Below are 23264 nucleotides of genomic sequence, written 5' to 3' on the forward strand. Positions count from 1 at the left end.
TTTGCATGTTTTTATCTAAGTCGTGGGAAGAGGAATTGATCTGGCTGTCATTAAATATTTTCCTGCTCACACTAATGTTCAGCATGGTTTGTGGCTGTACTAGCCAGCGAGGTTTCTGTGTCACTGGGAGGGAAAAGGGAAGTGGGTCTCTCAAAACTGAAGGCGCTGTAGAACAATTACATCAAATCATGACATACAGGAGAGAAAGTCTGAGAGCCCAGTGGCTTTGTTTCACATCATAACAGTGAATTTATAAATGGGAACTACATTTGATACATTTTTTCCTTAGTTCAGTTCATTTTTGTGTCATACCCATTAAATCAAGGTGGCCAAGGGCTGAACTTTTTTATAAAACTCTCATGCGTAAGTAGGAGAGACAGTGCCTGACCCCAAAAGATCACAGTCTGAATGCATCAGACACATGAAAGGTTGGAAGAAAAAGAAAAAGTAACTTCCCCAAGGTCACATAAAAAGTAGCGGAGTCCAGACTGTACCATACTTCTCATGCCATTAACCCTCCCCAAGTTTTGGATAATTTGCTGACAGTACCTATCCAAGTAGTGATTCTTGTCGTGAGTTGGGCTCCAGGGAGTTATACTCTCTTAGCATTCATTATTTTGGGAACAGTAATATTGTGACCATGTCTAACAGAAGTAAAGCATTTTTTCAGCCCATCAGCACAATCATGAGAGCTGCAGCCTCTGAAGATGAATTTAAACAGCACTGACAGTATCAAACATGATTTGAAGTGACTGTGTATCTTTTGCCTTGCTTCTCAAGGCCAAGATGATGATTATTTCCTGTATTATCTGTAACATGATTAGGTCATTTCTTGCCCACTCATGTTTCTGGATATTTCAGCTAGGGCAACGTATCGCCAATGTTGAGTCTGGTTCTGAAAGATCTATAACAGCTTCCCCATAATTTTTATTCTGGTAATTGAAATGCTTTCAGATCTGAAAAGAGGTAGGCATTTAGTTTTCAAAGTTAGGAATACACATAGGACTTTTGGTTCTTTTGGGTATTTTATTTTATTTTATTTTATTTTATTTTATTTTATTTTATTTTATTTTATTTTATTTTATTTTGTTTTGTTTTATTTTATTCTATTCTATTCTATTTTATTTTATTCTATTTTATTTATTTTACCAAAAGTAATGTCTGCATAGGAGAAATATGAAGAAAATTTGGTGGGGAATTTTTCAACTATGATTATAAAAAGGAAGTTTGTAGTGCACTGCAAATACGCGTTTTCTGCACCTGCCTGGTGTTTTGCTGCTGAAGTCTGCAATCAGCTCTTTCATGGATTTCTGGAAGATATAAATGACTCGTCATTAGAACACAGCTTGAACGTCATCATGTTAACACATTCCTTTTCCCCCTCTCCTTTTTTTAGATCGAATATAAGCTTTGCAATGGGTCTGACAAAGAGTGTGTATCTCCGACAGCCAAATTCACAAAGAAGGAAACACTGAAGGTATGTGCAAAGCAGCCAAGTTAGCGTCAGCTGACTTTCCTTTACAAAACAAGTAGTACCTTCCAAACAAACCATTGGGAACTACTCTGAGTCATTTCCCAAGACCCAGAGAAGCCTCCGACTCTTCTAGGAGTCATTGTATGCCAAGGGCATTTACAGGCTTTATATACAGGATTAGATTATATACTGCAAACAGAACAAATCAGTGTAATTATTTCACTCTGTTCGTAAATTTCAGAGCCATTAGGCACCTCAAGAGGGTTGTAATCCTTCATTGGTCTTGTTAGGAGGGGTATGTCTAGGCAATCTGAACAAATTATTGCTTGAACACCTGTTTGTCTACCAAACCAAAAGAATAAATAATTTGCTTTGGATGAAATTAGATTTAATCTCTTTAATTTGAGGAGGACTGGGGTGTTCAGCCTCTTTCCATTTCCCCCAAGGAAAAGCCAAATTACATTATGTTTAGTGGAACTTGAGGAGCAAAGAAAATGCCTGCTATCTTGTTATGTTTTTGTTCTTCCTTGTGCTCATTTCTGGGGAACTTGTGCTGGGTCATGTTCTAGCTGTGCTATACATAGCTGTCCTTAATGCATTGTGTTCTTTCCCCCCCAAAAGAGGCCATGATTACAGCTGCTATATTTTCTCTGTTCCAAACCAGGTACAAAAAAAAAATTACAGACAGGAGAAGAAAAGGGCTACCAAACAACTCTTCAGTGCTTTGAAGGATCCCAGTGTAGTGATCACAGCAGACTGGCTGAAGGTATTTCATACAGACCATTGCTCCTGAGGCTGTAGGAAAAAAATAAGTGAGAAATACTTGATGTGTCTGAGACTTACGCACTAGCACTTTTTTGAGTGGAGCAAGATCAAATAATTTTGAGTTGAAGTTGCTGTAAAGCTGTGAAAGTGGAGTTATGGGGAGTATTTACTTTTCATCTTAAACTAACTCAATCCATCTAGTCCATATCCTTAAGTAGTGACAAGGTCTCAAAAAGTGCATAGCACAAAAGGAAGTGATGATGTTTCTTTCTTCCTCTCTGAAAGCGTCTGCTGGCCTCTTCCCATAGATGTGTTTTTGTACTGAAGAGGGAATAGACAGAATAACAGCCTGGAAATGGGCAGATACAGCTTGTTCTATTGACAGTTGGATTTTCTGTTGTCACAGCACAGAATGAAACATATTGGACCCAACGACAACTGTAATTTCTCCTTGTGCAAAGGCTCAACTAGTGACAGCTTCTCATTGAAGTCCTGAGACTTCATATGTGGCAAAATAAATTTGGGCTGACATTGAGAAATGTTACCTTTCACTGCTGTTTTTCTCCTCATTTGGGGCCATTTAGTCTTCTCAACTAGTAGTGAATTGGTTGCCCCTTTTCTTATAGCAAAACTTAATTTCCAAACATCACCAAACAAGTAGCCCTTAAAAATTAAAAAAAAAGTAATTTAGGGATTTCATGAAACCGTACAATTGCATTTGACCAGTGTAAAAAACCTCCAACATTATTCTACGATCAGTGTTAGAGGCCAGAAAAGTGACATGTATATGGTTTATTGAGAAATTACACTGGCAACAAAATGTTTCATAATGTTTAGTGTAGAAGATAGATAAATATTGAGGGTTTTTTTTTAAATACAAAATACCTGTTGCATTTGTGCTGTGGCTGGAAATTTCTGCTTCAGCAACAAATGATGCTGGGCCACAAAAACAGAGCACCGATGTAAGACTTGAGGTTTGGCCTACGTAAGTTGAAGTCAAAAAGACCTTAGGCAAAATGTAACCTTACTGAGAAACTTCCCCATTCTTAAACCTGTTATCTTGAATATACGCTATCAGATTTAATGTCTTCTATACAAGAGAGAGTGTGCATTGAACTTGATAGAGAAGTAAACCAGCTGGAGAAGCTGCTTTTAAAAATGGGGTATTTGACAAAACCCATTAATAGCTCTGTTCTGCAGAACAGTATTAAAATGACTTAAAAGTCAAGTTAGACTAGCAATAACATTTTTCTATGCAATGTTCTAATTGGTCTGTCCTCCATGATTATTAACAAATCACTCTCACATGGGCCCGCAGTGCTGGTTGCTTAAAAAATTAAGCAAGCTGCTAACACTAAGCCAGTAATAAAAATATGAAGACTAGATTCTGATAGCCAGATTTACAAGGTCTGAGATTTTGCTATGAGATCCCTAAGACTGTTCAGATAATGCAGTGTATCTTCCTAAGGAAGTGTATCGTAGTGTGGCCTTAGGAGAAACATGTATTGAAAGTACTGTATACGTACTGAATAAATACTGGTTTTCTTTCAAGGAGCAACATAAATGCAACTTTCTGTTCTCTCCCTGCTTCCCTCCAGATTCGTGGGACTCTGAAGAGTTGGACCAAGCTGTGGTGTGTTCTGAAACCGGGAGTGCTGCTGATTTATAAGACACCAAAGAACGGACAGTGGGTTGGGACAATCTTGCTCCATTCTTGTGAGCTGATCGAGAGACCCTCCAAAAAGGATGGTTTCTGTTTTAAACTTTTTCATCCTTTGGATCAATCAATCTGGGCTGTAAAGGTAACAATCCTGATGAGTCTTCTTGGTCACCAAAGTGTCTCAGCACTAGTATCATCTAGCATTGATATTATCTAGATTTTCAGTTATTCAATCGCTGTTAGTGATGGTGAATTGACTGCATAAAAAGATTAAAGACACCTAAGCTTGGTCATGGTATGACATCAAAGGAACACACTGCATTGTGATTAGTTATACAAATGTGTCATTCTTGGTGTAGAGATGCACGCATAAACTGAGGAAAGAGGAAACATGTTAGTGCAGGAAAAAAGATACCTGGAAGCTTTATCAAGCCGTGGCCTACGTCTTTAAAAAGAGATGAGGAACAGACCCAGTTAACTGACTGCCCCAAAAGAAGGACGCACAAAGCACCAAATGCTTTGTGCCACACTGGAAGAGGGCTGGCAAAGTGACAAAAAACAGATTAATAATTGGACTTTTTTTTTCTAATGGTTCCGAGGTTTGAGTCTGTTCGCGACGGACTTGGAACTGTGTGGTCTGCTCAAGACTTGACTGTTGCACAAAAGCGTGACTTTGGATAGGTTGCCTTACTTTTCTTTTCTTTCAAAAGGAAATAATAGCAAGGTTTTCTCTCCATCCCTTTGGGTTCTTCTTCAGTCTGTTGTTACTCAGAGGCTGATACAGTCTCTTCCTGTACACACAGTAGGTCCTGCAGTGACCTCTGGATCTCCCTGTAACAAAAATGACTAATAGTTTCTCACACTTCGCGAAATAACTCCCTGCAAATTTTAAAGAGCTGCATTTCTTTTTCTTCTTTCCTTTAAGAATAGGCAAAAAGAAAAAAAATATCTAATGCCTATGAACAAAGAGGAAGACCCCTGTACCTCGTGAGAGGCACTGAGAGCAACATCTGTTGGATACCCCGAAGACTAAGCTGAAATGTTCTTGAACTCTTGTTTCCCCATTAAAAACAATGACTCATCAGAGTTATTGCAGACATAAATTCTCTAGGAGACATCACCAGTGTAAGCAAGGCATTACAAGCTACTGCCTTGCTGCAAGGTGTCCGGCAGAGTAAATCTACTTGGAAAGACTGGTGTGAGAGCGATGAAGGCATTTGTCATTGGCATCAGAAGTTCTAAAATATGGAGGGGAAGCCCTGTGGGAGCAGATCAAGCCACCTCACTCCTGCTCATCCCTGCAGTTAATTGAACAGTTTTAAACACAGCTATACAATCACTATAAAAAGTCTTGCAATTTTTAATAAGGTTAGAGAAGAGAATTAAAATTAACCTCAACATCCAGGGGTAAGAGCTGCTGTTTTCTGACAGTAGCTCAGCTCTGATCTGTTCTTAGATACATTGCTTTTGCTTTAAGTTCTAAAGATTTCATTACTATCTTGCTTCTTACTCAGTTTTGAGTTTTGATGCTTTTTAAATTCAGACCATGTACTCAAGAAGGTTGTCAATCATTTGCTATCCATCAACAAAAAGATTCCTTGTGAGTTGACGGGTCAATTGAATTGTTCTGAAAAGCACAGTCAGGAGACATAGTGAAAAAATAGCATCAAAACCACAGTCAGGTACTGAAAAGTAGTGTTGCTGACAGATCTAGGGGTTTTATTAATGTGTATATGCATTTGCATGTGTGTATGTGTATCTAATTCTTGTGTCTCTTGAGAAAGTATATGACAGAAATAGGAATTAGTATATTAAATATGAAGGGAGTATATCTCTGAAAATATTTGTGTACTAGAGGAAGTCCCAAAAGATTTGAGTTTTCAGGTCAAAGTAATATTCTAAGTCACTTGAGATAGATATTTAGAAAGCTACATTTGACCTGCATGGTAGGATATTTCCTGAAGCCTGAGTTCAGCCTGGATTGTTATGTGTGATAGATGCTTTCAGCCAGAAGGTGAAAACCTAAATACACATCGAGAAGAAATCCACCAGCGAACTACTTGATGTCAAAGAAGCTGTCTGCACTCTGACAACAGTTTAATGCTGAAACTGCTAAAAATACTGTTTCATTTTATGTCATTTCATGGCCTTCTTTTAAAGCAACTGGAGCAGAATTGACTGATCTAAATTGGTTATGTATAACTGTGCAAAGAAAGCCTGTTTCTCAGGAAATATAGATTAGCCTGAGCTTAAGCAAAAAGCTCGAGTTACTGTCCACCACGACAGAAATAAGATCTGGCTAAACAACTTTCACTTTTGGCTACAATGGCTCATGAAATTTTCAAGGATTTTCCAGTCTAGAGTTAATGGTCCAGTTTTGACTCACATAATGGGCTTCCAGCTAACTCAGGGTAATTAATGAACACCTTTGTATGTGTTGGCCTGGCTGCCCAACAGATGTTTGGATCTAACTGTGGCGCTCAGCCCTGAAACAAATGTCTGGTTCAGGCAGTGCCCTAGACATTTATAGTTGCGCCAGCCAATTAAATTTGATGTGCAGTCATTTTAACTTCAGTTAGAATCGGATGAAATTTTGGGGTGCTTTTTGAAACAATAGGTAGGTAAGCTGTAAGACCATTGCTTATAGCGGAAAGCTAAAGATACGCAGTAGGGAACTGTTTTTCCTATAAAGTTCTCTGGTTTCTAGAGATATCTTACTAGTATATCCCAGAGAGGAGACAGTCCTTTATTCTACACTGTTTCCCTGGCTTTATGAGTGTTTTAGCCTGAAACTCCTTCACAGTACAAATGGATTAGACCTTTTACCTTTTTGCTCTGCCCAGGCCTTCGTAAACCCAAGGCCAAAACCACCAACGTCTCAAAATTGGTCAGCATTGCAAGCAGCAGTAAGAAAAGCTTCCCCTGCAAGCTCCAAATACTGCCGCAGAGGCACTTTGTCCATCATGTGAAGGCAGTGTGATCCCACGCTGCTTCAGGGAAGAGACTTTTTGCCGGGATGACTGCAGGAGACCAGGGAATGCCAACCTAGTAATTAGTTTGAGGGTGTGGGTGTCTGTCCTCTTGCTTCACAGAGGGAGCGTAGGGCATAGGGCTATATGCTGGCAAGGTTTGCCTGGCTGTCCCAAATAAATGTCCTGGAATAGTTAGTATTTCCCTTTGAGCTTGCTCAGAAACTTGCTGAACAGTGTGGTGTGGGAAGGCTTTTATTGACTGCAGCTTGTTCTGGCATGTATTCACAGTGCTGAATGAGTCGGGGTCAGACCCACTGAATGTGGGAATACATATAATTTTAATTTTGTTGATTTTAAGAGCTTTGAGTCATTCCTTTAGAGAAAGAAGTTTTAGTAATGGGCTTGTGCTGCTCTTTTACAGTTGTTTGTTCTGCTCCGTAATACAGCACAGTTAGTTTCATCTTCATCCTTACAGTTACCCACAGTACTGTTTGCAAGAGGGATTTTTTTTTCTCTTTTTCTAAGCTTTGTTCTGTGAATTTCCAAGACTAGGTGTCTTGTCACACTATCTAAACCAGTGTGAATCCACTCCATTTTTCAAAGCCTAATCAACGCCTGTTTGATAATGCCTTTTGAGTCTCAAATCAAGTGTAAAGACGTGAATGATCTGAAGGTGATCCTTTCTTAGTTGTACTGTCTGGAGGTTGCAGCTGAGCTCCAGGTCCCTGTGTAGCAGGGATAACATTCACTTTTAGTGAGAGATGGTCATTGTCTTGGGGGCTTTGGACTCTAATCAGGCATGATGCTCCAAGGCAGAAAACACCATTATCTCTGCTGTGCAGATACAGAACCTCATTTACTCTGTGGAGATGTTGACTTTATTTTTATGGCCTCCTCTCTTTTCTTCTTCTCCTCTTCTTTCTGTGGGAAACAGCCCCCTCCATGTATAAGCATGCCTTACTGTTGAATACGTTTCCATGACAGAGTGACTTGGCTGCTCCTTGTGTTTACCCACATGCCTAAATGTCTGTTAAAACCTTGTGTTATCCCCTCCTTTCCTTCTCCCCTTTTTTTTAATTTCAGTTCTCTGGATCTGTACTGTTTGGTTGTAAGGTTTTTCCTCCAACAGAGCAAAACCTCTGCACTCAAAACACAAGTAATGGTGTTATTAACAATTCTGCAACACCCTGCTCAGCTGCACACTACTGAAGGGAAAAATGCCATTGGGAATGGTGCTTGATTGCATTAATGTCACTAGTAATATCTTGAGCTGCTCTGCTCTGGATCACTAATCAAATCCCAACTTTGCCAGTCCTGACTATTAAGCCTTTAAACAGTCTTAATCTTGTGAACCTCTTGAGGGAGAGGGGAGGGGAGAAAGAAACAAGTAATAAGGATCCCAATTTCTCCTGGCAGCAGAAGAACCCCGCAGATGTAGAGATGAGAAGATAAACTGGAGACTGTTGTCTTCTCAGCACTGCATCTTCATGGAATAGATAGATACAATTTAATCATAGAATCATAGAATTATAGAATCATAGAACGTGTTGGGTTGGAAGGGACCTTTAAAGGTCATCTAGTCCAGCCCCCCTGCAGTAAGCAGGGACATCTTCAACTAGATCAGGTTGCTCAAAGCCTCATCAAGCCTGGCCTTGAATGTCTCCAGGGATGAGGCCTCCACCACCTCTCTGGGCAACCTGTTCCAGTGTTTCACCACCCTCATTGTAAAGAACTTCTTCCTAATGTCTAATCTAAACCTGCCCTGCTCTAGTTTAAAACCATTCCCCCTTGTCCTGTCCCTACATGCCCTTGCAAACAGTCCTATGTTTGTCCTATGCTTGCACTCTTCGTTCTTTCCAAATTTTGGCTTCCTGAGTGGAGCTCAAAACCAAAAATCCAGACAAAGCCACTATTTAACTACAGGACACTTGTATACAGGAGCAGTTTTCAGCAGCAGTCACAGTTTCCCTGCTTACAAACTAGTGCTAGAGAGAAGTCCTTCATTTAAGGAGCAGGATGGGATACTATAAAGGCCCATGTAAAGGAGGAGAGTTGCAGTCAAACTGCAAAAGTTTCCCTACAGATTTTCAGCATTGTGTGATAGTCTCTAGAAACTCAAGGAAATCTGTGTTTGAGCATCCTGCAGAAAACTATTTGTTCCATCCTGCGGTTGGTGTAGTGCTAATGTTTTCTGCTCTGCATTTATTTCTGTAAGGTGTTTGCATAATTGAAAAAGGATCTGCTTTCATTTTGTGTGTTGTGAAGTGAGGAAGAAAAGGAACTGGAGGAAGCTGAGTAACTTTGCAAATGCAAGGGAGGAGGAGGGACTCCCATTTATTTCAGCCAGGTTGTGGCATAAAGTCTGTACCGTGGAGTGTATGAAACTGTGTTCGCCAGGTACAGGAACTGCTTTTTCTTAGCAGCTTCTGGATCTCAAGAGAGGAGAAAACAGGGAGGAGATCAAGGTGGGAGCCTGTGGTTCTGCTCAAAGAAGTGCCTAATCCAAGATGAACTCTGCCACCCTGGCAATCATTTCTTGGAGGGTCATGGTGAAGGGATTGTGGCAGGATGCTTACAAGACACTATAAGCTTTTTTGACACAGCTCCTGAACTAAGGGCAACACAAACAAGCAAAGCCTGTTTTTGTTAAAGCCTGAAATGGCCGGTACCCCAGGCACCACGACATAAAGGTTCTCTAAGGGTCTGGATGTAGAGGTGAAGGGCTGTAACCCAGTAGCATGTGCCCGTGCTGGGAGACCTTTGGTCCTCAGCCTGTAGTTTTCCTTGTCTCTTCCTTTCCCACAGACATATGGGGTTTCCCCTTTGTTTCCTTCCAGAAAGGCTGCCATTGCCTCTCTGCTAGAGGCACTAACAGCACAAGGTGTGGGCTCTGCCACTTTTATGGTGACACATAAAGGGTGTTTCATTGCTAGTGTGTCAGGCTGCAGGCAGACAGACATGCACCACATGGAACAGTCCATTCAGATGTTGCACAAAGACGACTAATAGCAAATATTTGACTGGTTTTGTCCCAGCCAGCAGGAATGAGATTCTTCCATTCCTGAGGATCTGAATAAACAGACTAGGTTTTGGGCTGAGCAGAGGTTAGACCAAGCCCCATTTACATCAGAGCTCATTATTGGTTTGGAACTACAGCAGCAATATAGTGATTACTAATGGGTCTCTCTAAATTACTCCATCTGCTCCTTCCTTCTTTCTTATCACAAACATACAAACTCTGCCCAGGAAGGGTAGGAAGACATAGAACGGTCCATTGCGTTTTCTGTGCCTTACGTCTTTTTGTCTGTGTGCATTTCCAGGGCCCAAAGGGAGAAAATGTTGGTTCGATCACACAGCCTCTTCCCAGCAGCTACTTGATTTTCAGAGCAGCCTCTGAATCGGATGGTAAGTTTTGGTCTTCGTTTGTTTTCTCCAGATTGCATACTCTGTGCTAGTTAAGAGGATAGGTTGATGCAAAAAAAATTGGTATGTAAAGGAAAAAGTGGCAGTTCACCCAGCTTGGGATGGATTCGTTAGCAATGGTCAGAAGAGGTCAAGCAGACTACAGGCATATTTCATACTCCTCACTGAAGAGCCACCTTTCTGGCCATGTGTATGCAAGAAGGACCTAGGCTTGTAACAGGGGAAAAAACACTAAGTCAGTATGTGCTAAAGGATGAAAGGAATTGATCCCAAAACTGGGCTGAGAGAGAAGCTTAACTGTTTCTCAGTTCAGCAGAGACTGTATTTGGTTATCTGCCTATGATCTATTGGAGGAAAGTGACACAGTAACATTGAAGAACTGTGATAGATGTCTTGGAACCACCATAATTCTCCTGTAAACTTGCTGTACTGTGGTTTACAGCATAGCAGGCCCAGATGCTGGTGACTCCACGTACAAAATAACATTCTGAGAATTAAAAAAATTATGGAAGGTAAATTTAGGTCAATATATAACAGGCGTGCCAGCTTGCGATGTGAAAATCTCTATAAATGACTTTAGCGGACCTAAAATATCAGTGATTTATAAGTAAATAAGAAGATTAAAACCATGTTTTCATTCCATTTGACCTTCAGACTACTGTAATTTTTTTTTGCCATAACCAAATAACCCTGTTCATTTTGTGGGTATTTTTCACCTACCCCACCACGAGTGGTCATGTAGCCCATGTGCTCCTTTGCGTCTCATCAAGAGGAACTTTAAGGACACAGGGATTTTTCAGGGAGCACAATGGGCTTTGAAAGCAGTGTCCTTCTGATCCAGTGATTAAGTTTTACTCATTCCTAAAGTCTGGAAATAGGACAATGCCAAATACGCCTTTGACATGACAATTAGAATAGGAGGAAACCGTCTTTCAATACAGGCTTGGCATGCTGTTCTTCCTACTAGTGCACAAAGAGGGCTGTTGACAGCGAGGGATGCCATCTCGACACTGAAAGCTGCTTGCAGATGCCGATGTAGTGAAATGACATGAAAATAAGTGAAACTTGTATAGAGCTGTAGAAGCACATCCGTTTCTTTGAATATTATGCTTTTGTAGCTTATGAAACAATACAGTTTATTTGTGTAAAGGAATATAGGATTCCAACCCAGCTCCAAATACCACCTGTCTAGAAAGGGATAGATTGATACAATAGTCTCTTAGGAAAAAAAAAGTACTGTTGGGTAGAGCTGCTAAATTACAGGCATTTCAAACCCTTGTTATACAGACAGCCCTCAGAATAGACACACGGAACAGTCCCGCAGAGTTCTTAGGCAACCAAATAACTTCAACAACTGTCTGTCAATCCAGATTTGCTAAATTATTATTTCCTTAGAGATCCATGTCATTTGTCTTTCCATCAACTTAATTAGAAAATGCACGAAGGGACCAATGTCGTCATTGTACGTGTTCAAGACAAATTGCTGTCTCATCAAGTACCTTTTTTTTCTGGCATTTCAGCGATCTTCTAAATGAAAACTTTCATTCTGGTGGAAACCTAATCATTCTATTGGAAACCTAATGATTAAACCTTAAAGCCAGCCTGGCAAAGAGACCTGTGGCTGAACTTCTGCTCTCTCTTTTTACGACGACTGCCACAGGCCAGTTACATGGAGTAGAATAGCTTTAGATTGGTTCTAACTAACCTTACCCATAAAGGCTCCCAAGCTAGCAATAGCTCCCAAGGGATCATCAGAGGTAAGACCTTTCTAGCTGTGATCTCTCTGTCTGGGTCATACACCACACGCTGAAAAAGCGCAAAAGAGACCGTATCTGGCACATGAGAATTTTCAATATTTAAATGCCTGTGGGAAGCTTTCTGCCCAGTAAATTATTACATGTCTCTGGTATCATAAGAGCTTAAAATAGTGAATTACTGGAACGTATTTTTAAAGCCAAGATATTGGCCAACATTCTTGGGAAGCATGCAGAAGCCAGGCAAATCAAAGTAGAGTTACTTCAGGATTTAGTATGATTTTCCCTTACTTTGATGCTTCTGTACAGTAGGATCTTAAGGCTAGGTGGAAAGCTAATGTGATCAAGAGGAGGAGGAACTGAGATAACTCTCAATCAAATATCATAAACGTGTACCTAGAAAATAACTAGGGCCTTTGGCTAAGAATGAGATAATATATGCTCTTGAGCAGCACTAGCAATGCCCTAGAGCCACCTGCACAGGTTTGGGGCACCCACGTTATGCCTGGTAGATCCTGAGTGTCTGAGGAGGTGACTGTGACAGCTGATGTGAAGTGAAGCTTTGGGATCTGTCCATTTAGCAGTGGACTTCACAAAAAAAGTTGATATAGTATCACACCAGAAGTACTGGTATGAAAAATGGTGTTATTTTCAGCTGAATGAGAGTATTTGACTTCACAGCTGAGGTCAGTGAGCTGTGAGAAGTGGCTGTACCTTGAGCAGGAAGGGAAGGATGTGAATCTGCAGACAAGAGGGAAGAACAGCTCATACACTCAGACTAGCTTCCTTCCCAAACACAGGAGCTGTCCTGGCATGGTGACTGTGCTATGGGCTTTTGTTTGTTAGCCTTCGTGGGGGCTGCTTGGGGGCATCTGCTCCATTGAGCAATGTAGACATGCTGACAAATGGCCAAACACATGGGTGTCGCACTCGGAGATGAGTGACTTGGAAATGGTATTAACGTCAGTAGGTGGTGTAAAACATATGCAGACAAGGACACAAGGAATAGAAACTGTTACATTTAAAGCAGTCTGTATAAACTGCAGCAAATTAAGGCTTATACTTTGCAATTAATACAGTTTGATTTTAAACCCAGAAGACACTACTGAAATGGTTGTAGACTGTTATCTACCTTTACCTGTTATAAAGAGTCATCTCCAAGAGGGTATACCTGAGTTTGTTTCGTTTCTTTAGTGCACTGGACAGACATAGGGGCTGCAGTTATGGCCAAGAGATACAGGAGATTTAGGTAAAATGAGCTAAGCTAGCTGACACAAACGGGGTGCGTGGAATCTGTTCTCTTGCATAATGTGAGCATATATTTGTAGTATGTTCGCGTCTCCTCCATAAATGCAATATTGTGTGATTCTACAGCATCTCTGAGGAGGTGTCCTGACCATGTTCTTCTTAACGCAGTCTCCCGTGTTAGTAGTGGAAACGAACCTCAGAGCATTTGGCAAATTTAACAGTAATTCATGGAGGCCTCTGACTTGTTGAGAAATACTGAGTTGCAGCATATGTTAGATGTAGAGTTCTGCTATCGACGAAACTATATCATGATCAGCAGCTTACATGGCCTACTTTTTCTCTCAGCATTTCAGAATCCCTTTTTTCCCCTCTGCCGTACCATCTGTGACAGACTGTTGGTAGGATTTAAGGTCCTGACTTCTGCATAGCCTGCAGAACCACTGCCAAGCTACAGTAAATTTCACATTCACAGACCGCAGCAGCAGTCTGCTTTGTGATGGTTTTAAAGACATCTGGAAGGTCACGTCAGCCTACAGGGCTCAACCTGTATAAACACATGGCCTTTCTTTCTTACCAGTTTCAGAAAATAATGCTGTTTTTTCCAAACCACTGACTGTGTATATATTTCAGATTTATGCTGATGAGGAGCTTAGAATTAGTAGTTTAAACCTGTCCCAAGCATCCTGCCTGGACCATTCTGGGGCTGCCCCTGAGATCTTCAAACCGGTGGCCCCAGAAATGCTTTTCTAAGCATTTTGACTCACCCGCTTAAATCTCATATTGCAGAGATTGCCGCCTTGCCATGGGCACTGCCACCAAAGGGGTTAGTAGGGGAATTCAAAGTGGCAGATTACCAAGGGTTAAAGACTTAACAGTAGAATTGCAAACCACACTTACTTACATTTTGTTCCTTATATCTGTCCTCTCCTTCAGGCATACTTTGGGTAGTTTCCATTGCCTCATGTGGATGGAGTTGCATGGAAATCCTGATGGTCTGGCTTACAGTGTCGTTTCTTTGCTAGGCATCTGGCCCTTCCCCCGAAATTGATGCTCTGATCCAGGGAGGAAATTAGATTATTGAAATAAGGGTCACGCACAGAAGCAATAAACCAGGAGGAAGATTGCAATTTGAAACCAAGTTCACAATGAAATATATCACTGGATCCTGGCAGTACTGGAACAAATAGAAGTTACCTTCTTAGCTATATATTTGCCCTTCGTATTCCTTAGACCTCTCTCAGCAGTTTAAAATCCAGGCATTTGCAACCAGACTTGATTTAGCTTGGTGTATAAATTGCACCTGCAGCTAACTGAGAGATCGCATCCTTGCATCTTGACAGACAAAGTGTAAGAAATCATGCACGCAGGCACCCAAGTGGTACAGCAGAATAAGCAGTCAGCTGAATATGATGACCTTAATATCCACTGACTGAACCAAATCAGCCTCTTCCTCATCATTTGTGATTTGTGTGCACTTGAGCAAGAATTCATCGTTTCCAGGTGATGGTCTACTTCAGGTTGATTTTTAAAAGCATCTATCTTGTAACTGTGAGGCACGAGGCCAAAAGCTGGATGTCTTTAATAATTCAAGAAGAATAATACTCCCTTAGTGATGCCTATCTGGGGGACTGTATGGTTACTAGGTGTGAGGCTTTTGAAGTCTTAGTTGGCAAGAGATTCATTCCAGCTGTTCCATAGCTACAGGAATGCAATGGAAAAAAAGTATAGTCCCTGACTGAGATTTCAGTGTGCAGCGATGTGATTCCATCTCGAGCAGATTTTTGTTATTGGTGAGTGCTGAGAGAATATTGGCTGGCTCCTCTGTGATCAGCTGTTGCAAAATGTGGCAGATAGCCTTAGCACATCAAATTATGACTTCTTCTAGGTGAATGATGGTAACCGTAAAGAATTTCAAGTCTGAATAGCTGAGTGATTTCAATACTGCCTTTTTTTTTTTTTTTCTGTGGGATATTGTTGTGATTTTAGATCTGCTTGAAGACTAGGACAGACTCGAGTTATTCCTTGAACTGAGCCTAGGTTAGCAGCATAAGCAACTTTCGGTGGTTTTGGGGTTGTTTTTTTTTTCCCAGGGGAGAGGAAATGGTTTTTGTCACTTCGTTTTAGTAGTTCCTCTTGTCTGTGAAAAAAAGAGTTGGTGCGAGTGCATGCCTGCTCCTGTTCAGCTTCCAGGTTTCCGCATGGTGCCAGCAGAGCCCTGCAGACTCGGGAAGCATCCTGCAAGGAGCCATAGTGATTCCCATTTGCACAACTGTACTGCAGGAGTCATCTCAAAGGACCACAAGGTGCTTTTCCAGCCTGCTGAGCCAAAAGGCCTGGAGAAGGCTTCGAAACATATGTGGGATGCATGTTCGGCTTTGTTTGTGCGAAGTCAAGGCAACACACATCTTTTATTAGCTTATTTTTCCCAAACCTTTCAAGAGGAAGGAACTTTGGAACCCAGCTGTGTTTAACTGATTTTTCAAAGAGTTTCCTTTTTCAAATTGTTACTGATGACTGTCGTCATTTTACTGTAAACACATGTAACAGAGAAAAAGGGTTACAGGCTTACTCAGGGGAGACACCTCTTTTTCATCTTTTTTTTTTTTTTTTTTTTGCAGTGAGCACAGCTGAGTGATGTGCAGATGTGTTCCTCTGACATCCCATTTTCCTGGGACATCTGTCACATGCCAAATGCTAAAGCGATCATCGTTTGCTAAAGTGATGTAGGGAATGGATAATGAAACCACTGATCAGTGCAAGGAGAGAGGCTGCTTCAAAAGAGAGCAGGAACCCAAGCTAGCACTAGCACTCTGGTAGGACATCCACTTTTGGCGCTTTAGGAACAACCTTGTCAAAGAGTCTCACTTTTTCCCCATCGTTCCTGGAGAGAGCCAAAGGTGGCTGGGCAACCCACCCACCTGACTAGTTCAGGTGCCGAAAGACAGGTGATGTGAAATGTCCTCCTTGTGCCAGCTGCCAGTACGAGTGATCTAGCTGGGGATCTTCTCTGCATGGGGTGTCACTTCTCCCTGTTATTATCCTCACTGAGAGCTCTGTTAGCTTCGATGAAAGATTGCTGTTGCTGAGTTTTGTAATTCCTTCTGTGTGGCTTGTGAGATATATGGGAGCGTTATGTGTAGATGGACTATTTTACCCTCTCCCTCTTTCATCCTTCCACCTCTGCAGCCCACAGCTTACTCTGTGGGCTGCCCCTTGGATGTCAGGGACAAAATACTAAATACAATGAAGAAAAGGTAGAGCTCGGAAATAACGTATGAAAGGGAATACTTAGTTCACAGCTCCCAAGCAGGAGGTAATGTAGGTGTTTTTGAGACAACGTCTCTGCAGAAATTGTCCAAAAGTAATTATTGCATTGGATAGAGTAATATATCATTTGATATAAAAAAAGCTTAAAAGCCTGCAGGGAGATTCTGCCATAGGCTGACAATATGCTCTTGGGTTTTCCTTCAGAATTTAAACATATGCTTGTTTTAAGCCACAATCGTTGGAAAATTATAACTGATAATTGATTGCAGTGTTTTACATTGCAGCTTTAAAAACCTCAACCTTCTAAAAGAATACCATTGTAACTCCTTCGCAGCTCTTCTTTGCTTCCTTTATATGCATCATGTTGGGCTGCCATTCCTCTCTGAAGAAAACCACATTTTGCATCCTTCTCTGATCTAATTACCTTGCATACAAAAAATCCTGACTTGAGTCAACTACTCAAAATTAGAAAATGTGGGAATTAAGGTAACCATGAATCCTTCATTCAGACTACCGTGGCTGTAGATGACAGCCTTTAATTATGTGACCACATACTTTTTTCCCCTTCTGCGGTTCCTGAGGGAGTGAGTAGACTTGGCAGGTAAGCAATTAAGTAATCCAAATGCTAGCATTTTTGTATCATTTTCACAATAAAGAAGAATGTTACTCAATAGCAAGATCACTCAAATGTAAAAACATTCCATGTAGGCCTTTAGCAAGGAAACACGTTTATTTTGTGTGCAGTCCCTGAAATTGAGAGGGTATAATTTTATGGTGTTATGCTGCAATTAACACACTGTTAACTTGCAGAGAATGTAACCTTTTCATTTGCAGAGGAAATCCCATATTTTATGTCTGGTTTTGTGGCATGTATTTGTTTGGATTCACAGCACCACCTGATGGCTGAAGGCCCATTTCTTAGCTTGGGGATGCTGTGCATCCCTTGAAATGAAAATAAGGGAGTACACCGATGCCATTTCTGTGTTCTGCAGGGCACAAATAATGCTGACTGCTAATGCACAGCAACGTCCTCTAAAGCTTTGTGTCCCTGCTTTGGAATATTAAAATGAAATTTTAAAATTTATTATTATTATTTTTTAATTTAGGATCCGTGAGTAAGGTTTCAAAAAAGATTCAAGTTACTCATAACCCCTTCCAGGGAGTTATCTAAAGAGTTAAAAAACCTGGATATGTTATGTAGAAATTTCCTCTGGTAATGTGCTGGACCGCAAAGGTTTGTCCAAGCCTGTAAGCGCAAGTCAGTGGCAGTGAACGCCCGTGGCGGTAGCGTTGGAGGGGTCAGAGAGCTCCTGTGGCGTTGGGGCCAGCGTGACTGCTCTGCCTACAGCCCCAGGGAGGGGTGGGCCGCAGGGGCACAGCAGGGGAGATGGCTGAGGGAGACTTCCCGGTCACCATTGCCACCCTTGTTAGAAAGTGTAAACGTAGCCAGCGCATTGCCGTAACCGTCATAAGATAATGTCTTTACCTGAGTGCTGCGGGGAGCTGAGGAACTGACCTCCCTCACTGCTCCAAAGGGATCATGCTGCTACAAATCCAGCTACCTATCAAAGCATCTGATTTTACAAGACCATTGAATATAAAACTGTCTTGACATATGCAGCGTTTCCAAATGTCGAGTCATGCAGTCCTTACTCTGTAGAACCGGAAAAGAAAAGCAAAGGTAAAGACAGAGAACAGTCAAAGGAGATAAGCCTAAGCAGGGCTGTGGTCCTTTGTACGGAATAGCCTGAAGTAGGTTTTTATGTTGATGGGTTTGGGGAGAGGGGATATGTAGGAGGGCGTGAATTTGTGCTCAGCACAGCCATTAACTCTAATGGGTTATCCATGCAAATCCTCCACATGGGGAGAAGGGAATAAATCTCTGCATGTAAAGCTCTAATGCAAGAATATTTGTTAAATACAAAATAGTGTGAAATCAATTCCAACAGCCTTCAACCTTCCTAATCTTTTATTAACCATTATGTGTGATTTTATTATTAAATCATAAGCTGATGCTGAAGGAATTTATGGCATGAAATTAGAATAAATGACTGGGTTTTGAGGTGTTTGTGGCTCAGTGTTCAAGAGCAATTCTTCAATGTTTTGGCTTTTTTTTCCTCTCTTTTACTGGTTGCAGCTTTGTATCAGAGCAAGCACTGAAAGCTACTCAAGTTTATAAACTTTTTTTTTATATGCATATCATCTGGTTTTTTTTTTAAACTCTCATTGATCTTCTTATAGAGCCAAATTTTGGTCATATCAAAATTGACGGGAATTCTGCTCAAGAGAACAGCAGGTTCCCAGTGAGATTTATGCATATGTTTGATGCTGAGTGTGGGATAGAATTGAATGTAATGGAAATATTTCCCAAATGGGGCTTGGGAATGAATGGGGTCCGGGGAAAACCTGTTTGTAGCACTTGCCATTGCTACAGCAAAATCCTTTTGTTTTCCTCACTGCCTCTCAAGCACACTTCTAATTATTGCAAAATGTATTCTGAGGAGTGTAATGAAGAGCTCTGTTTTACATGCTTGAAATTAGAGGATAACTCCCTTGATACCTCAGTTCTTGAATGTTCAGCCAATTTGCAGGTGTCCTGGCCTCATTAATGGCTGCACGACAGAAGCAGGCTATTTTCAGGTGCTTCCAAGAATACAGCGTCTCCAGCGTTATGGTGGTTAGGCTTTAACACTGACACACAGCTTTGTAGACCTGTATGGATCATTGCAAAAGGAGCCAAGGGTCACTTTGGATTCCCGTGCTTTTCATTTGCTGCCTGCCTGTGGGACGTAGGCAGGCCTTAAGAAAATCCTGTGAAGCTGTGTGTAGAAACTGCAGTTTGTCTCGTCTCTCTGCCATGCTTATTGTTTCTGGTATTTGCAAAGTAGACCCTTCAGGTAAAGGTTTTTTGTGACAAGATAGGAGAAACTGGTGCTCCACCCGGATTATCTGATGGACTGGGCAGGGAGGAGGAATGGATAAAAGGGAAAAAATACAGAGAAAGAGGAAAAATAAACAGCCTCACAAGCAAATCCCTCTAGTCTTAATTACTCTGGCAAGTGTTGATCATCCTGGCTCTTGTTTGGAGTGATTGTTATTGCAGTGCTACACCCTGTGTGGGACCCCCAAGATGGCTTGTAGTTCAGTGATCCCACACCAAGCAGGAGCCTCACCTGCGCAACGCTGTGCCTCCGTATCTCCCTGACATTGGGTAGTCTGTGTGCGGGGGATGCCAAGCACGAAATGTGTTTTTGGGGTGTATTACTTGCAGACATGAGCTGCTAGGTGGTTTGGAAGCACCCTACCTGTACACATTTCCTGCATCTCAGACAAAGCCAGAAAGGGGCAAAAGGGGACGTGAACAGTTTGTGGGAGATCGGAGGAAGAGATGCTATTAGGGAAGGGGGAGTTGGGGTGAGCTTCCCACTGCATTACCCATGCAGATGGCTCACTCAGGCAGCCACTAAAACACACCATTTCTGAAAAATAGATTATTGTACACAGCGACTTCCTGAATTATAATGAGCTTTACTCCCAGGCAAGAAGCTTTTAAGAAGCAACACATGAGTTGTCTTATTTACTTTCCTGTGCTTAAATAATTCCTTTTGTTTTCATAGGTCGATGCTGGCTGGATGCTTTGGAACTTGCCCTGCGTTGCTCCAGCCTTTTCCGGCTCAGTGCCTCCAAGCAGGGAAAGGATGGAGAAATGAACTGCTCGAGCGATTCTGCACATGCGGGCCTCAACCACCTCTTGCACACAAGCACTATCTCAGACCAGGAGTTCTTCCAGTAAGATGGGGCTATCACTTCTTAATGCACAGAGAAGTGTTGCATGGCTCACGCTTGGTCATTTTTTTAACTTTAGCATAATCTATCCAGAGTCCACTAAGGAAACCTGTTTAAAAACCGGCCTGTATGTTCTTCTGCTGCATCCAATGCTAATTTATAGGTTTGGTGCTTATGAGGTTTTTCGTCAACTAATGTTTGAGCACACAGAGTGGGGGGAACCTCAGCTGTGTTCAAGCGTACATAAACCTTTTTCTTCTGTCCCCTGCTTGAGCCAAAATGCTGTCTGGAGATGCTGACATGAAAAATGGCTTGCCTGAGTCAAGATTGCAGAATCTAGCTGCTAGAGTAGACCTATGGTTACACAGACACAATCGCTACCAATGTCTGTCTGTCGACTAGCACATATGGCTCTGAGCCTGATCTGTTTTTTAATAATGTGTTCTCTTTTCTAATAATACTGCGTCATAGTCAGCAGAGTGCACACACTGCATCCTTAGTTTTATAATTACTTTCTCTCTCTACAGGGGTTTTGAGTGGTTTCCAATTTCTTCCTTGATGCATCAGATAAATTTTTACATAAGAGAAAAAAGTCCCCACAGCCTTCTTTCTATTCATATTCCTAGTATTACTGCAGCATTTTGAAACAACTCACATCAAAGCTCTGTACGCATTAAAAAACCCCAGGCCTTATCTGTTGCTTATAGCTGAATAGGCAACTTCAAAAGTCCCCGTGGTATAGACACTTGGCCCTTGGAGTGGGAAGTGGGAGATGTAGTGTCTATTTCTAGTTCTGCTGATACGAATTTGACTCTTAGGGCTCACAGCAATGCACCATACAGTTTTTAGGGTAGTAATTCTTGTGGTCTGCAAAGATGATGCCTTGCATAGTGGGACCTCACCTTTAAGTGGTTTTCTCAGTCTCTGTTATAACAACAGCAGGGATCTGAGTCCTCTTCAGAGTGTTGAGGTATCTCTGGTGCATGGGACCAGAGGGATGGCAGCATTTTGGTCTGCCCTTTGCTCTGAAAGGCTCTGGTATTCCCAGCACGTGTTCTCCAGTTCTGCTGTTTGGGTTTTTAGCTGGAGTTTGAAGAAGAGCTTTACTGAAGAGCAATGGGAGAAGAGAAGGAAGTCTGATGCGTTACTGGGGCATGCGCCCTAGTACTTCTGCAAATACTTCTATTGTTCTTGGGCTTCTTCCATAATACTTTACTTTCTAATTTCTTTCTGCCTAAGAGTGAGTCTTGTAAGACTGTGCTCGCTGTGATAATGAATCCAGGGATGCAGTGGAATTGTTTTTCAGCTGATGGATGTGTGTACTGAAATCCAATATTTAAATGGAGCCTGTGGCACTGAGAACATTCAGACAGACCCATGGCTACTGTAAGGAAGTGCAAAAGGTAGAGTTAAAACTGTATGAAAGTATTTCTTCAAAATATGAGGTGTAAATGATGCTTAAATGATGCCTCTGTTTCACCTCTTAGTCGTTCAACATTAAAAGCCCTCTTGAATTATGGGAGCTCAGCAGTAGCACACGTGGCAGAGTTTTCAGCAGGACAGAGTACCCACAATGGGAACCAGATTTTTCTGACAGGCTCAGATTTTAGCTGAGTCTGGTTCAAGCTGGGTGTTCAGTGTCTGGTTGTCTGGACAATACACTCTCCTTTCTGAGTCCGACCACTGTTTTTAATGTGTACCCAGACTTTCCCCAGTCCTTAAAGCCTAGGGGAGTTTGAGTGTTGTGGGACAGGGGGGATGACTTGCTGTCGTCCCTGGGGGAATAAAGAACATTTAAACAAGGAAGAATGCAAAACCAAAACTGTGCAAGTGCTGAGCAAAGGGTTTTTGGTTTGCCACTGACAGTGGCTTCCTCCTAGGGATTCAATCATTCTAATTAAATGCCTTCCCTACAGGGAATCTTACCAATTAAATTGGCACGCTGTTGTTAGGGGGCCAGTTAATTACATTTAACTCTATCTTCAAATTAGCCAAACTACTCTGTCAAGAAAAGAAAAAGAAAAGGGAGATGATGGATATTATAGGGAGAACACAACCCAAGGGAGCTGGCAAAGGCGAATCTTTCATTGAGCCAAAGTTACATTTGTCTGCTGGCTGCTTTGCTCCTTTCCTGCTGGGAAAGAAGTCAAGATTACACACTGATTTTAAAATCCATGTCTTTAGTAGCGTACAAAAGTGAGAGGGAGAGAACTGTGCAAGTGAATCAAAGGTTAAAGTACTGTGTAAATCTGTGATTTTAGACAAGAGGCCTTTAGGGCACCAGACACTCTTCTTTTTAATATGAAGTTATATTTCTTGTGGCTTCCATATCTTATCTCCAGCAACCCCAGTAATTTGGCTGGTTTACTTGTTTGACAAGAGCCAAAGGGATTTTTTTTTTTGCTTTGTATAGAAGAGCGGTATCAAACCAAAGAAATCCTGGTCACTGACGGACATAAGACAGCTCCAATATGCTGAAACAGTAAATTAGCTGTGAAAAATGCCAAGGTATTCATGTTCATGGTGGAAATACAGTGCGGACTTCCAACATAGTCATTCCCTCACAGCTTTTGAAGGCTGGTCCTAATCCCATTGGAAGCCCCTGGGACGTCTTTACATTGATTTTAGTTCAAGCTCATGGCGTGGCTTTTGTTTTTAGCATATCGTACATGTTCAGTGATTGATTCTCTTCGGAGGAATAGAAGAGCCTGGCTTCACTTCAAACATCTCAAATTTGTTCCTCAGAATGAGGAGCATCTGTTTTCCCTTTGGTTCCCCAGAGCGGCTCCTTGGCTCTGGATGTGTTAAGTCTTGCCTTGTTTGCGGCTGGTGGGTAATCAGTGCACAGTTGAGTGGGATTTCATGTGAATTTAATTCCCTCTTGGACTAAATCTGAAATCCTTAAAAAACAACGG

General features: G+C 41.6%; 1 protein-coding gene across 4 annotated transcripts in view; it reads left to right on the top strand.

The window, feature by feature from the left end:
- Positions 1 to 23264, top strand: part of OSBPL5 (oxysterol binding protein like 5) — a 183430-nt gene that overhangs the window by 133552 nt on the left and 26614 nt on the right. For all 4 annotated transcript variants that reach the window (XM_063332842.1, XM_063332844.1, XM_063332845.1 and 1 more), the window contains exons 4-8: positions 1397 to 1477; positions 2139 to 2240; positions 3838 to 4041; positions 10192 to 10276; positions 20181 to 20352. In XM_063332842.1, the coding sequence (XP_063188912.1) occupies positions 1397 to 1477; positions 2139 to 2240; positions 3838 to 4041; positions 10192 to 10276; positions 20181 to 20352 (644 nt within the window). The remainder of the gene's footprint in view (positions 1 to 1396; positions 1478 to 2138; positions 2241 to 3837; positions 4042 to 10191; positions 10277 to 20180; positions 20353 to 23264) is intronic.

Source organism: Chroicocephalus ridibundus, chromosome 4 (genome assembly GCF_963924245.1).
Source record: "Chroicocephalus ridibundus chromosome 4, bChrRid1.1, whole genome shotgun sequence".
Lineage (NCBI taxonomy): Eukaryota > Metazoa > Chordata > Aves > Charadriiformes > Laridae > Chroicocephalus > Chroicocephalus ridibundus.